This window comes from Microtus oregoni, unplaced genomic scaffold (genome assembly GCF_018167655.1).
Source record: "Microtus oregoni isolate MIOR12 unplaced genomic scaffold, Mior012 000007F_ref0000211, whole genome shotgun sequence".
Classification (NCBI taxonomy): Eukaryota; Metazoa; Chordata; class Mammalia; order Rodentia; family Cricetidae; genus Microtus; species Microtus oregoni.
Window position 1 is genome coordinate 31,975,137 of NW_024543066.1, and position 13,924 is coordinate 31,989,060.

Consider the following 13,924-nt stretch of genomic DNA (forward strand, 5'->3'; position numbering starts at 1 on the left):
TTCTCCTTTTCTCTTCCCGTGGTGTAAATGCAGAGACTTCCGACCCTCGCTGGTGTGACTTAGCCTCAGATGCTCTGACTGCTGTGACGGAGGTCATAGTCTTACTACCTTTTCCTTCGCAGCTGCCCTGTCTTCCTCCCTTGTCTTGTCTGGATATTCTAAGTCCTCAGGGATTTCATTGTCTCTGTGTTGTTTTCTTTCTCCTCACTCTCTGGGCCTATTCTGGCACTTTTCCCTCGATCTCTTCTTCTCACTGAGGTCTTTGAAATGCTATGGCAGATTCCAAAGCTGTCCCTGTGTGGCCTTCATTGATCCTATATCATATTGAGGCGTTCTGTCATCTTTCACAACAGAATGGCCCCCATCTGGAGATTTTTAACTGGTTTTAAAAGATGGCTGAGATTTCGTTTCCCTGTCAGTTTCAGAGAAAGAGTTAAAAGATTACAGCTGTGGCCTCAGACAGGGCCTGGGTTAAAACCAGATTCTTCTCCACTGGCTGAACCTGAGTAAATTATTTAGTCCTACATATAAAAGAAGGAGAGTCCCCTTCTTGGATTGTTGAAATAGTTAATGCGATAATAAATACACCTATGCTGTGATTTTAACGTGTTCTTTCCACAATCCACATTCCCGCTATTGAAAGATGGTGACTTGGAGAGATGATTAAGCCAAAGCTTCTCCATAGCTTTGCTTTCAAATTCTGAGTTTAATCTACATCTGTTAGCCTTTGACCTCATTAACAGGATTAAGGCAGTTCATAAAGGAAATCTCCCCAGCGTGTGGCCAGCTCGCTATCTTGGCCTTCTGCCTTCTGCCAAATATGGATACAAGAAGGTCCTCATGAGATCAGAGGCCAGAACTTTAATGTTAGGCTCCCCAGTCTCCGGAATTATGGGAAATTCAATCTATTGCTTGTCAACTATCCTGTCCGGGGTATTCTGCTATAGCAGCACAAACAGAGGAAATGGGCTGTCACAGCTACCATCCTCACGAGTAATTGCTATGACTTACTAATATTGTTATTACAGCCACCCCCACTTTATCATCCCCCGCCTTGTCACTATTTATGTCTGCCTTGGGATTTACCCCTGGATCTACTGTATTCGGGACAACGGGGCTGATGCTTGCTTTTCAGCATCCAACATTCAACATCAGGACCATCTGCTTATATCTTTTTTTTTTTTTGCTTTGTTTTTCTTTTCGAACCATCCTCTGTTCAAATCGTTGTAAAGAAACTTGGTCCAACGCTGTTGGTATAAATACATGCTTGGATACCTTGTTAAATCTGATTGTCAACGAGAACAAAAGCACATAGGGAGGACTACTTAAGGAAAACACCTCAAATCTCCTGACTGTCAAAGTCCTCCCGGTTGACTTTCTTTGTCTCTATGTGGATCTTCTTCAGAACCCAGCTTCTGGTTGTACTCTCGTCTGAGTTCCCACCGCTGATAGTTGAAGGGAACTAGATTTGGCTCCAAAGAAGCCACTCCTTTCCATAGAGCCCAGCAATAGTAAGTGAGATGCTCTACCTGGGGGTAGTGCGATCTCCTGATTTTAGAGTTTTTGTGCTTTTTATTGAACCACTTCCCTCTCTTGGTACTCTTTTCTCCTGCTTTTCTTCCAAGTTAATGTTTCCTTTCCCTCCCCACCTCACCTGGTCTGGATAACTACATAAAGAACACTTCATACTAGTGTAGTAGAATGAAATGCATTTCGCACTTGATTCTGCCACAACTAGTCAATAATTGTGTAGTTTGGATGGGAAAAGTACTTAGTTTTGCCATCTGCCCAGTGGGGAACATACAAGTGCCCACTTCGTTAAGCTCTCGTGAGCTCAGATTAGATTATCGTCTCTGCAATCACCCTACCCTGCAATCGAGGAAAAATGGGGGTCCAGATACTTATAGATTTACCATGAACTATGAAATATGAAACTTTAGAATTGCATCATCCAAGAATATTTGCATCTGAGGTGGTAGTAGAACGTAATAACAACAAAATAAGGATCATTTGTGGAGCTGTAGGCATAAACCAAGGAGTAGGTAGAATGTATGGATAAAAAGTCTCGCCTCCCAGCAGCCCTCAAATATGGCTTAATATGAAGTAGCTGGCCACATATCTAGGATGTCCCACTGGAATCCCAACTAGAAACACTCAGTGAGTCTTCTAGCTTCATAAATCCTGTCTTGATAGTTGAGTATATGGAATGTATTTGTTGGTGGGGTTTTTTTGTGGTTGTTTTGGGTTGTTTATTTGTGGGTTTGTCATTGTTTTTGTTGTTGCATACATGCCAACACATGTATGTGTGTGCATATATGTGAGCATATGTAGTATATGTATGTGTGTATGTATACATGCTTGCACTCAGATTCCCAAAAATGCATAAGTGTAGAAGAGAAAGCCAGTGTCACCATCTCCTTTCTCACTGCAATTTACAGTAGATGCAGGCCAATAAAGTGGTCCATTGTGAAGTTACATCCATTTAATTTACAGAATGAAATCTCAAGAAATGCTGGGAAAACCAATTGATAATAAATACTAAGATCAATGAAAGGATCTATGTTTCATTTTTACATTTATTTAATTTTATGTGTATTTTGAGTGCCTACATGTATGTATTGTATGCTTGGTGCCTACAGAGGTCATAAGACATCTTTGGATTCCCTAAACCTGGACTTATAGGTGCTTTTGAAAACCATCATGTGGGTGCCGGGCACCAAACCTAGGTCCTCTGGAAGAGCAGCAAGTGCTCTTAACCCCTGAGCAATCTCTTTGTGCCCAAGGATCTCAGTTTCCTAGAAACAAAACAATGCTTTCTCGAATTGTTTCTCTCTGAAGAACCTTATTGATTTTTTTTCCTTCAGAGTTATAGTCCAATCTCAAATGTTGTAATTCTAGTCAAATTCCCACCCATTATCTCTTTCCTACTTAAGCAGTGCTCCCCACAGCTTTGCCTCCAATTGACTTGACAAGTTCCCAGATTAATCTGAATCTGGGGCCTGCCCTCTGTGAACCTAGAAGCAGCGAGCTCTTTGCTCTTTCCGTGACCATCTGTAAGTGTAGCCAAACAAACAAGGAGGAACTGGGCTTTTCTCATAAACATTTTCTTGTAAAAGCAACGATTGATTGAATTCAGACAGTATCTGGTACCAGGAATTGGGGGGTGAGGCATACGTTGGAACATTTCCCTATTCCACGACTGGTGTTATAATGCTGAATCTCTATAGTAATTGAAATCCTGGCCTCAAGAAGTTTTCATCCGAGCAGACTGTGTATCAGTATATGACACACTATACTTAGTGTAAATGTGTTGTATTAAGTCCTGTACAATGTGTCACATGTGGGGACATATATGAGAAAAAGAAACATTGTAACATTAGCATTTCCAATCATTGTCACTATGCGTATGTCTGAGATCTTAGACTTCCTCATGAAAATCTTAATTATCAATGAAAAAATAATTACTTCTCTGCCTTTCCCGCTAGCCATTTGAACAGTGGAAATGATCCTTGGAATATGAACCCAAATAACTGACCAATAATTAGCTTTCTACTTGTTCTTAAAGCAAAATTAATTTTACTATAACTTGAAGAGTATTCTTAGCAAAAATTTCCTCACAGACGTTTCTGATATTTCAAAGGTCATTACTGAAATTATTTAGAAATCCATAAGGCCAGAGGTAGTTGCGTATTGCTCACAATTCCTATTTATGAGTCCTGGGAGGACCTCCTTGTACTAATAAGACATTGAAGGGCTATGGTACAATGAGATAAGTGGTACTGAGATAGTTCGAGGATAGTTATGAGTTATAGTTATATAACTGTAGTTATAGTTATATAGTTATAGTCGGCATACTTATGAGTCAGGAAAGAGTGATTTTTTGTTTGTTTGCTTTTTGTTTTTCTTGGTTTTTTTTTTTAAACAGAGTTGGACTCAACAAGCAAAGATCAGTGAATAAGCAGACGTTGAGGAACCACTAAGATCGTGATGCAGTGTTTAAGATGGGCTAAATCTACATCAAACACTCAGACATGCAGACAGAGTTCATGATAAAAACAACGAGGGAGGCACACTTATTTCTTTGAGCTTTGCATACTAGGTGGACTTGCTGAAAAATGACAATACGGCTAAGCCACTAAGAAAGCCTCGATTTTAACAGTAGATTCACCAGACCTTTTAAGAATGCGGAGCCCCAAGTGAAATCAATTAAAAAGATGGTAGCCACAGTTCTTCATGTCACGCCACGGTGGTGTGATAGGATGTCTGAGGTAACTGGTGAGAGATGTCATGGTATTTCTGCTCTTCACATCCAGCAAGGATTTAGCCAGATTCCTTAAATGCTACTAAGACTATTGCTGAAGGTACAAAGTTCCCGAAATGGACAGAGCTTTAATCCCGTGTATCAACCAGACACGGTTCTTTGCAACCTCAACATTTCTACTCATGCTAAGTTTATAGACCTCTCAAATCAGTGTGCATCAGTACAGTTGTGTTCCAGATGGAGGTGTGTCTCCCTGGAGTTCATTAGTCATTAAAAGCTGCTGTATAATTGTGTGCTACTCACATTAATCTAATGCTTTGTATCTTCTGGGGCATCCAAGTAAAGAATCAGAGCTCTACACACAAAAAAACAGCAACAACAAAAACCCATAGCCCTGATTCACCTGCACACATGTTGCCAGCCTCTGTTGTGGGCAAGAGACTCTGATATTCTTTCTATACAAAGCTGTATTCTGTTTAGCTAGAACATGTAAGTGGATTAACCAATGGTGGTGTGCCCTCTGTGACTGTCCCCTCCTCTTCACTGAGGGTGACTTGTCTCAGTGTCTTCTCAACTGGTTCTTAAACACAAGTCTTTAAGAGAAAATGACCTCTTAGATGCCCTGGAGCTCGTGTTGCCTGGAGACTTGTCGCCATCCATTTTTAACTTCTTTCTTAGAATTGATTGATGCTCGATAGGACTGCGGGCACTTGCTAAACTTGAAACAATTGATTCCTTGAGTCTTCCCCAGCTATTCTGCAACCTAGAAGAGAAGCTAGGAAAAATAGCACATTTTTTGACGATGTGGCTATAGAAATGCCTCAGTTCTAAGACCTCAAAGTCTATATTGCTTTTCTAACCAAGCTTCTCTTGGCACATATATTCTTGGAGTTTATCCATGGTTATCATCCTCTGCTTTATTTGGAGTTTTTTTTCTGCATGTTTCAAATAATCAAGTGAGTCTTTTCTCCGCTAGCTGAAGTCGGTGTCCATGGACTCTTCCCTATCTCTGCCAGCGTTTGCGTTCAGCTGTAGTGTGGTTCCGCAGCTGTCTGGGAGGGCGTATTTAAAGTACTGCTGCACTAGTGGGCTGTCAGCAATAAATCTCTATTACAGTAATCCATGAATTTATGGTACCCGGAGTACTCCACTGACTAAGAAGTTAGAAGGAAAACATCACCATAAATGCCCATCATCTGATTAAGAAGTAGAGCTTAACACTTCAGATCAAATCCACGCGGAGCACTATTTTGCAGACAGGACATTTCATAACAAGAAGATGTGAAAATACGGGTGTCACTTTTGTAGATGTGTTGATCTTCTGGGTATCTGAATAACTGTTTTCACTTTTCTATTGGCTTGTGGCTCTTTACAGTGGGCTATATTCTTGCTACTGTGTTAGAGGAAACAGCCACACTGAGCCACCAGGACTTTCCCTCTCTACTCCCAAAGGTGAGTTTTACAAGATTAGGATTCTACATTCAGAACATGCTCTGTGTCCATGGACTACAGCTGTATTCAGGGGGGCGGATAACCATCTACATAGAACCATACCCAATTCTCTCGCAAACTTTCCTGTCAACACCCTGCTGCCTTGCTAACCCTGTTTGCTTTGCTGCTATTTTCCTGTCTTCGGAGTTACTTTGAAGCCCCTCCCCTCACACACATACATTCCTTGCATTGTTCAGCCATGTTTTCTCCCAATATGCAAGAGGACACATTCTTACTGCAACCGTATTCTGAAATGTTCTGGCAAATTGAAAGAATGCATGCAGGTGGATGAGAGAGGCAAGAAACGAATAATTCTCAAAGAACTAATAATTGAAAAATAATAAACAAATGGGACTTTCCTTTAAGCAATAGGGTTATAGCTAAGAGCAAAGCACTTCTATCCTTCCATCTAGCCACACGGTGTTGGTGGATGAGACGTGCTCACTACACTCTTTGTGGTATGAGAAGTGAACCAAGAAGAGTCATCATCTTGCATTCTCTACGGCAACACCTAAAAAAAACTATGATGACAATTACTACAAGTGTGATTTTAGCTAGAGATAGGGCCTCGGTATTCACTATAGCTATTGAAGTTTTAGGGCAATAAGACAAGAGAAATAAAGGCTATGAATAATAAAGGAAGAAGTCATAAAATTCTATGTGTGCATGATGTCATCTATATAGAAAAAAAGGCTCCCAGAGTTTCAGAAACTTTTGAAACTGTTACACATTTCATCAAAGAAGTAGGATATAAAGTCAACATTCAAAACCAGTCACTTGTTTACCAAGAACAAACACGTCGAGGAAGAAGTCGGAAAAACCGACACAATCACAATAGCCTCAAAGAAAATAAAATACCGAGGAATAAATTTAGTCAAGGAAGTAAAATCCCTCTACAGTTCATGTTTTGAAATGCTGAAGAAATAAATTTAAAAGGACCATAGAAGGAGGAAAGAGCTGTGTTCCAGTTTCCAGGCATCTCCGATGCTGGGGTCTCCATGGCAACTGAAATTGCACCTTCACCCATAGCCTCCTGGCCTCTCTTCAGGCGCTCTGACCCTGCCGCATGGTGCCAAGTCTCAGCTACTCTTCCTTAGCCCTCGGATTCTGCTGATTTCACAAGAGCAAACCCCGGACCACGTGGCTCCTTCATAGAGACAAGTTAGGCAGCCAGCTAGGAAACGCAGCATCAGCGTCCTGTGGACCACGGCTTGCATGCTGACCCTGAGGAAGGAAACAGGCCATCTCCTTAGAAGGTGGTGCCTTACTGATGCTGGTCTCTTATTAGTCACTCTTGATTTCTAAGCTCCAGATGCAGCATTGGTTATCCCGGTGAAGCGAAGGTTTCACTTCCACAGACACCCCCACCGCGCAGGAAATAATATAATTCCTTTGTTTGAAAACCTATATTAAACCTCAGAGATCAGTTAAAATCAACTGCCAGAACAGGGCTCCTTTTTAAATTGCGGTCCTCTCTCTACACACAGATGTGAGATGGAAAAGCAGTTGGTCAAAAAGCAGCAAATCAGTGTTTTTCGGGGCCGAATTCAGCTCCCACAGCCCCAGTGTCTGCATTCATTTTATGTCTTCTTTGCATTGACAATTGCAGATTGCTCAGTTCATGCCATCCTACTTGCCCTTGCCCGTGAGATTGAATATGTCAGCGTCGGTGCTGGGGTGTGTAAAATCAGTCCTTCCCCAGTCTCAAAGGCTGGCCCGGGCTGCTGTGAGCAGATCCTGCTTATTAGCAGAGATGGACACTGGCACACGACTTAGATTATCTTCCTACAGTAATCCCATTAGTTTCTGGTCCATCTCATTGAATCTTTTTCTGTCTGTACTGTCAATTACATCTATAAGAATTTCAGTATTTTCAAAAGAACTCCCCCAGCATGGTCTGGTATTCCTCTGCCCCCCCAGTGAGTGTCCCATCCTTTCAGTTTAAAACCTGTGACGCTACACTTTTGAGGTCTGAACCCTGTGTAAGTGTAACCTGACTGGTGCTTTCAGACGAGAGCTGCTTCAGCAGAGTTGTCTTGCCAGTGTTATCCAAACCCAGGAGAAGGATTTGCACCTCCTGGGCTGGTACACTTTTCAATTGTGCAAGACAGAGAGCAAGCCCAGCCTCAAGCCAAGTCCCTCTTCATCTGCTTCCCTCTCCTTCCCCTCCTCCTCCCTTCCCCGTTATCAGGGGTAACTTTCACAGATTCTTAATTCAACATATTTAAGTTGCTTCTAAAATTTGCAAAGCCAGACTTTACTGCCCGTGCGCTCTCAACGTTATCTTCCTTTTTTTGTTGTTGTTGTTTAACTTTTTAAAATTGATTTTATTGAGGTATCCATTTTTCTCTGTTCCTCTCCCTCAACATTATCTTCTAAACCCCCACAATAAGAGCCTATTAAGCTCTGGTCACCACTCACTGACTTTTCTAACCTAATGTTTCAAATGTCATCACAATACAAAGACAGAAAGAAAAGAAGAACAAAAAACATAGTTAGGCCGATCACACCAACATCTCACTTTACTGATGGAAATTTCTTTTCTGATTTGATACCTGTTGCTGTGATAAACACCACAACCAAAAGCAACTCGTGGGGTCATGTATTTTTCTTATAGGTTATAGTCCATCATCAAAGGAAGCCAACACAGGGTCCAAGAGGCAAGAACTGAAACAGACAATGGAGAAAAACTACTTACTGATTTGCTTCCCCTTGTCTTGCTCAGCCAACTTTCTCTCATAGCACAGGTCTACCTGCCTAAGGACGGCACTGTTCACAATGGGCCAATTGCTCCTACATCAGCAAACAATTAAGAAAATCCCTATAGATGTGCCCACAGGTCAATCTGATAGAGTCAGTTCCTCAGCTGAATGTCTCTCTTCCCAGATGTGTCAGGCTGACAAGCAGCAATTAGCCATCACCATCTTCCATGCTCAGAGATCAACAGAAATAATATTATGAAAATGGCTGTATTATCAAAAATAATCTACACACTGAATGAAATTCTATTAAAATTTCAGTGCTATTCTACAGAGAAATCAAACTAGAAAAAAAATGATTCTGAAATTCACATGGAGCCACAAAAATATTCCAGATAGTCACAGTAATCTGAAGAAGAAAGAACAAAGCTGGAAGTATTATAATATCTGACTTCATGTTACACTACAGATTTGGTGTTTACCTTTCTACTCTAAGAGTGTCCACAGTACCTTCCAGTACCACGAAACACGAGTCAGGAGAGGCAAAGGCTCAAGGCAGGCACCCAATCTTTCCCCTCATTCAGTGATTTGCATAGGTATTGTCTTCAACAGTAGGGCTTTCCCATCAGCTTGTGGAGAAAGCTTATAGCCTTGACAAGCAGCCTGAGTTCTCCAAAGGAGTCTCACTGGGAATACAAACCAACTGAAGGGAAGAACCCATGGCCAATGGTAGATAAACAACGTGAAGCAAATTCAGATATAATTTTGTGGACTGTTTTGTCTCATAGTGCTTTGTTTGAGATTTTTTTTTTTACCGTGCTGATCTTTTGCTCGTATATTATGGTTTCTGATTGGGGGTTCTGTTTCTATGTATGCATATGTTTCTTCTGCTTTTTCTTTGTTTTGTTGGTGTTGTTGGTGTTGTCTATTTAGTTGGTTGGTTTTATTTTGTCCTGTTTTGTTTTTACTTTGTGCCCATTTGTTTTCTAAAGATAAAAAAATAGAAAACAGATTTGGAATAGTGGTAAAGTGGGAGGGATCTGGGAGGAGATGAGGGAGGGAAACAGTGATCAGAATATGCTGCATGAAAATAAAATTCATTTTAAATTAAAAAAGAAAGAAAATTAACATGGTATTAGCAAAGGAAAAGAATAACCAGACATACAGTCATGAAATAGATAAAGATATCTAGTTTTTGACACATATGGCAAAAACATACATTGGGGGAATGACGGTCTCTTTTAACAAATGGTGTTGGAGACACTGGATATCCATATATAGAAAAATGAAACTGGAGACATCTCTGCCTCACTTGCAACCTGTACAAAAATCCAAAAATATATCTAATTCCAAATGGATCAAAGACATTACTGTAAGACTCAAATCTCTGAAACAGTTAACACATCACGACACAGGCTTCTCAGGAAGTACTGCCAACAACAGCAATTCACAACATCTAAAAGCTTTTGTACCTCAAAGAAAACAGCAAATAGAGTGAAGAACAGCCTATAGAATGGGAGAGAAAGAACTCAACAAACTAAACAAAAAAAAAAAAAAACCCAACCCAGCCAATAAAAGGGCTATTAAAATGAGCAGTCAGTTACCAAAAGATGAAACACAAATTGATAATAAAAATATGTTCAACATTCTTGGACATCAAAGAAATGAAAATTAAAACTACATTGAGATTCTACTTTATTCTAATTAGAATGGCTACAACTAAGAAAATAATTGACAACAAAATTTTAGATATGAAGAAAGGAATCCCTATATACTACTAGTTGGGATGTAAGTCAGTGCAGCCACTATGGTAATTAGTACAGAGGGTCCCCAAAACACAGAAATATATCTACCTTATAACCCAGATATTCCACTTATGGGAATATACCCAAAGGATGTTGAGTTAATAAGAAAGACTTTTGCATATCATGTTTATTAAAGCACTATTCATATCAGCCAGCAGTAAAATCTTCCTTGGTATCCACCAGTAGATAAAGAAGGAAAGAAAATGTTTATACATGTATGCTCAATGAAGTTCTAGTCAACCATAAAGAATTAAATTAGGTTACTTAGTAGAAAGTAAATGCAAATTGGAATTATCATTTTAAACAAAAGTCAGAATCAGAAAGACAAATATCAAATGATTTCTCTCATTTTTTGGGTCCTAGATTTTATATAGATGCTTAAACACGCCCTCCCCCCTCCCATACACACACGATGAAAACAGAAGATACAGGGATAAGTCCAGCAGGAAGAAAGAGAATGAGGTTGGGATGCTGGACAATAAATATGACTGAATACATGATACACTTGAAAGAAGCTGTTCTCATGAAACGTGGCACTATGTACAATGAATACACATCAGTTGCAACAGAAAAAGAATAGGTCAAAAATGACTTTAATTTTAGCCTAACCAGATGACAGTGATTTGAGTTTGAGCCAATTAACAACTCTAACTTTCTCTTTCTTTATCTTTGAATCATAAACAGTGATGGCACATTTATTGCAATGGCATTGCAAGAACTTAATGAGTTAAATCATAATAAATGGCACACAATTAGCACCATATAAATTTGGAATGTTAGTATTTGATTGATCCTTAGACTCTATTCAAGAGGCAATATTTTTAATTGTTCTACTCTACTTAGAAGCCATCATAATCAATTCTCAAACTTGAAGAAGGCATATGAAACTAAATTAATTCATCGTATCACAGTAATTGCCTATAAAGGTTCCTATCATGAACACACAGACTGAATTCTTGACACTTAGACTCCTTAGTGCTTTAACACATAGTCGATGCTGTTACTCATGGTGTCCAAAATTTCTCCTTGCCTCATATATGTTTTCAGAAAGAATAACATATATGGAATATGTATGGTATTAACATATATGGAATAGCTTGTCTCCTGTGAAGAATAAGTTATTAACTCTATGTTTTGGGCTAGAAAGTCTACAGCTGCCCTCAATTCAATGGTTGACTTCCTCATTATTTCATCTAACTAACCTGGAATATTTTACACAAGGTTGTATGATGGAAAAGTACATGACATCATGAGAATTCTTTGGCTCTATTTTTTTTTCCAAGCAAGGTAACAGCATCATCTTTCTGATCACAGCCAGCTCAAATGCTTGCAGGCCCCATTATTGTCTCAAGTATTACAGCAACTTGCTCCCAGGAATCCATCACCCCACCCTCATGTCCTCTGTGTTTACTGACACAATACCAAGATTTCATATTTAAATGATCTTCAAACACAAGCCATTTGTAGGAAACACCTGGCAAAAAAAAATGTTAGCCTGCATTAAGTATGTCCACACTCCTAAGATCTTAACCTGAATCAGAACACAACTAGCTATTGTTTCTTCAAATATTTTTCTTGACATTTCAAAACTTAAGTTCTCTCTTTAAAAATATTCTTTGCTCAATGGGGCTCCTTAATTTGTTCAATCATCTAATTTATCTTCTTAGGTAAAACACGGGGAATTTTGCCTCTGTAGGATTTTCTCTCCTCCTAGATTTTGAGGTCTAGATGAAGTATATGCATCTCCTGTCTGAGATAGCTCAGTCTAACTTGACTGCAGCTCCTTCATAAAATATGCTAAACTTGGTCTTTCTTATAATTCTCTCTCAAAAATGTAACCTTTAAAAATCTTAGAGAACTCTTCTCTACCTCTTTTCCTGGTAGCTCTAGAGATGGACGGTTGTCTACTTAATATTTCTATCCAGCCGAAGCTGGATATAATGCCAAGCAAATAGTCCCAAGACAATAACTGCCAGTATTAAAATGCCTTAGAAGTAAGGTTTTACATGTCTGTTCCTGGTCTAAAATATGTATCCCATTTTAGGATTCATGTGTATCCCATTTCAAACAATTCTAAAGAGTAAATCAACAGAAAAAAAAATGTACTTCCCCACATTTTATGTTAACAATATGTGGTACTGTGCATTTCTGCAAAACACTCATTCCATCCTGTGAAAAGCACAGAAATAAACTGAAGTTATGACGTCCTTCCTGGAATAGTGGGTAGAATTCCTTTTAGTAGAGAGTTTGATGATGCTTGAACATGTAAATGTTTCCTGTTGCCACTTATGACTGTACTTCCGGTTCATATAAGACTTAACGTAGAAAAAATAACTTTAGAAATCTGATTCTATGTTGATAACCATGAAATTCTTTATTCAATAGAATATTTGACAAAATAGATTCTGGGTGTATTATTTAAAAACACAGTGTTTCAGGAAATGTGTTTGTCTTTGCTTTCTCCTGCAGGGACCTCCTGGGCTGCAAGGACTACAGCAGACTTTTGGCAGCTACGTCAATAAGGTACAGCTTCTTTATTCACACAGCTAATGGGTGCAGAGATCTTTATGTGGTTATATGTGTAGGGGGCAAAAGCATTTTTAATTCCTAACATCTCAGACCTTGAGACATATGCTCAAAACATTTTCCCATACTGAACATTATGTTTCCCAATTTAAATCTTTAAAAGGTTCCTAGACATATTATAAACCAAGAGTTGGGTTTTAGAGAGTTTGAAGTCATAGTTCATAGTTTGATAATGAAGAGCTAGAAAAAATTATTTGTTATCTGAAGCTCTGGGTCATACCACAACTGAACCTCTCCAGACACAGGTCCCAGGCACACGTCCATAGATGAAGGGTGAGAGCCTCCCCAGGGATGGATAGGACTAGCTTGTAACTTCTTCTTTCACCACACCTGGAACAAAGACTACTGCCATGGAAGCACTGGAGTGCCTAGCTCCTGAGTGTACCCGAGCTGATGACTACACAGGTAGGAATGAAGTCACTGATGGGTTCATCGTTCAAGAACAACACATGGGGTCTAATCACATGGAGAAACCAATACAGTGTCATTTTGTCTTTCATTGCCCAAAAGGACAGCAAGGGGTCCTTTCTGTAGCTACCAGCTCATCGCTCATACCTTGTACCACAGAAAAAAGTAGAGACAGACCCTTGTGTTTTTGCTTTGTTTTCTGGCATTTGTTCCCTATATGTTTCTGGAACCAATACTGCACCTTTGTTCACACATTTCCAAGAACCTGTATTCCAAATCAAGTCTTTTTTTTCAGGATTTACTTATTTTTCTGTGTGTGTGTGTGTGTGTGTGTGTGTGTGTGTGTGTGTGTGTGTAACACACATGTCTGGTGCCCACAGAGGCCAGAAGAAGGTGTCAGATACCTTGTAAACAGAGTTTCAAATAGTTGTGAGCCACACTGTACGGGTGCTGGGAATTGAACTTTGGCCTTCTGCCAGAGGAGCTAGTGTTCTTTCTATTCTTCAAGCTCCCAAATCAAGTCTTGAAGACACCTGGTGCTCAAAACTACCTTTTCATTGCTTTCCAAGGACAAATTGATTAATTTAAAAATCTCAGTCTTTTGTTCGCCAAATTAAATTTAATGGAAAGGCCTGGGAAATCCATAATTGACAAATTTAAAATCAAACATGTAA

The 13,924-nt window shown here is 39.5% G+C and overlaps 1 protein-coding gene across 1 annotated transcript in view; it reads left to right on the plus strand.

Annotated features, from left to right (window-relative positions):
- Col19a1 (collagen type XIX alpha 1 chain) overlaps positions 1–13,924 on the plus strand; it is a 307,873-nt gene that overhangs the window by 221,515 nt on the left and 72,434 nt on the right. The window contains exon 15 of the mRNA XM_041655913.1: positions 12,726–12,779. Coding sequence (XP_041511847.1) covers positions 12,726–12,779 — 54 coding nt within the window. The remainder of the gene's footprint in view (positions 1–12,725; positions 12,780–13,924) is intronic.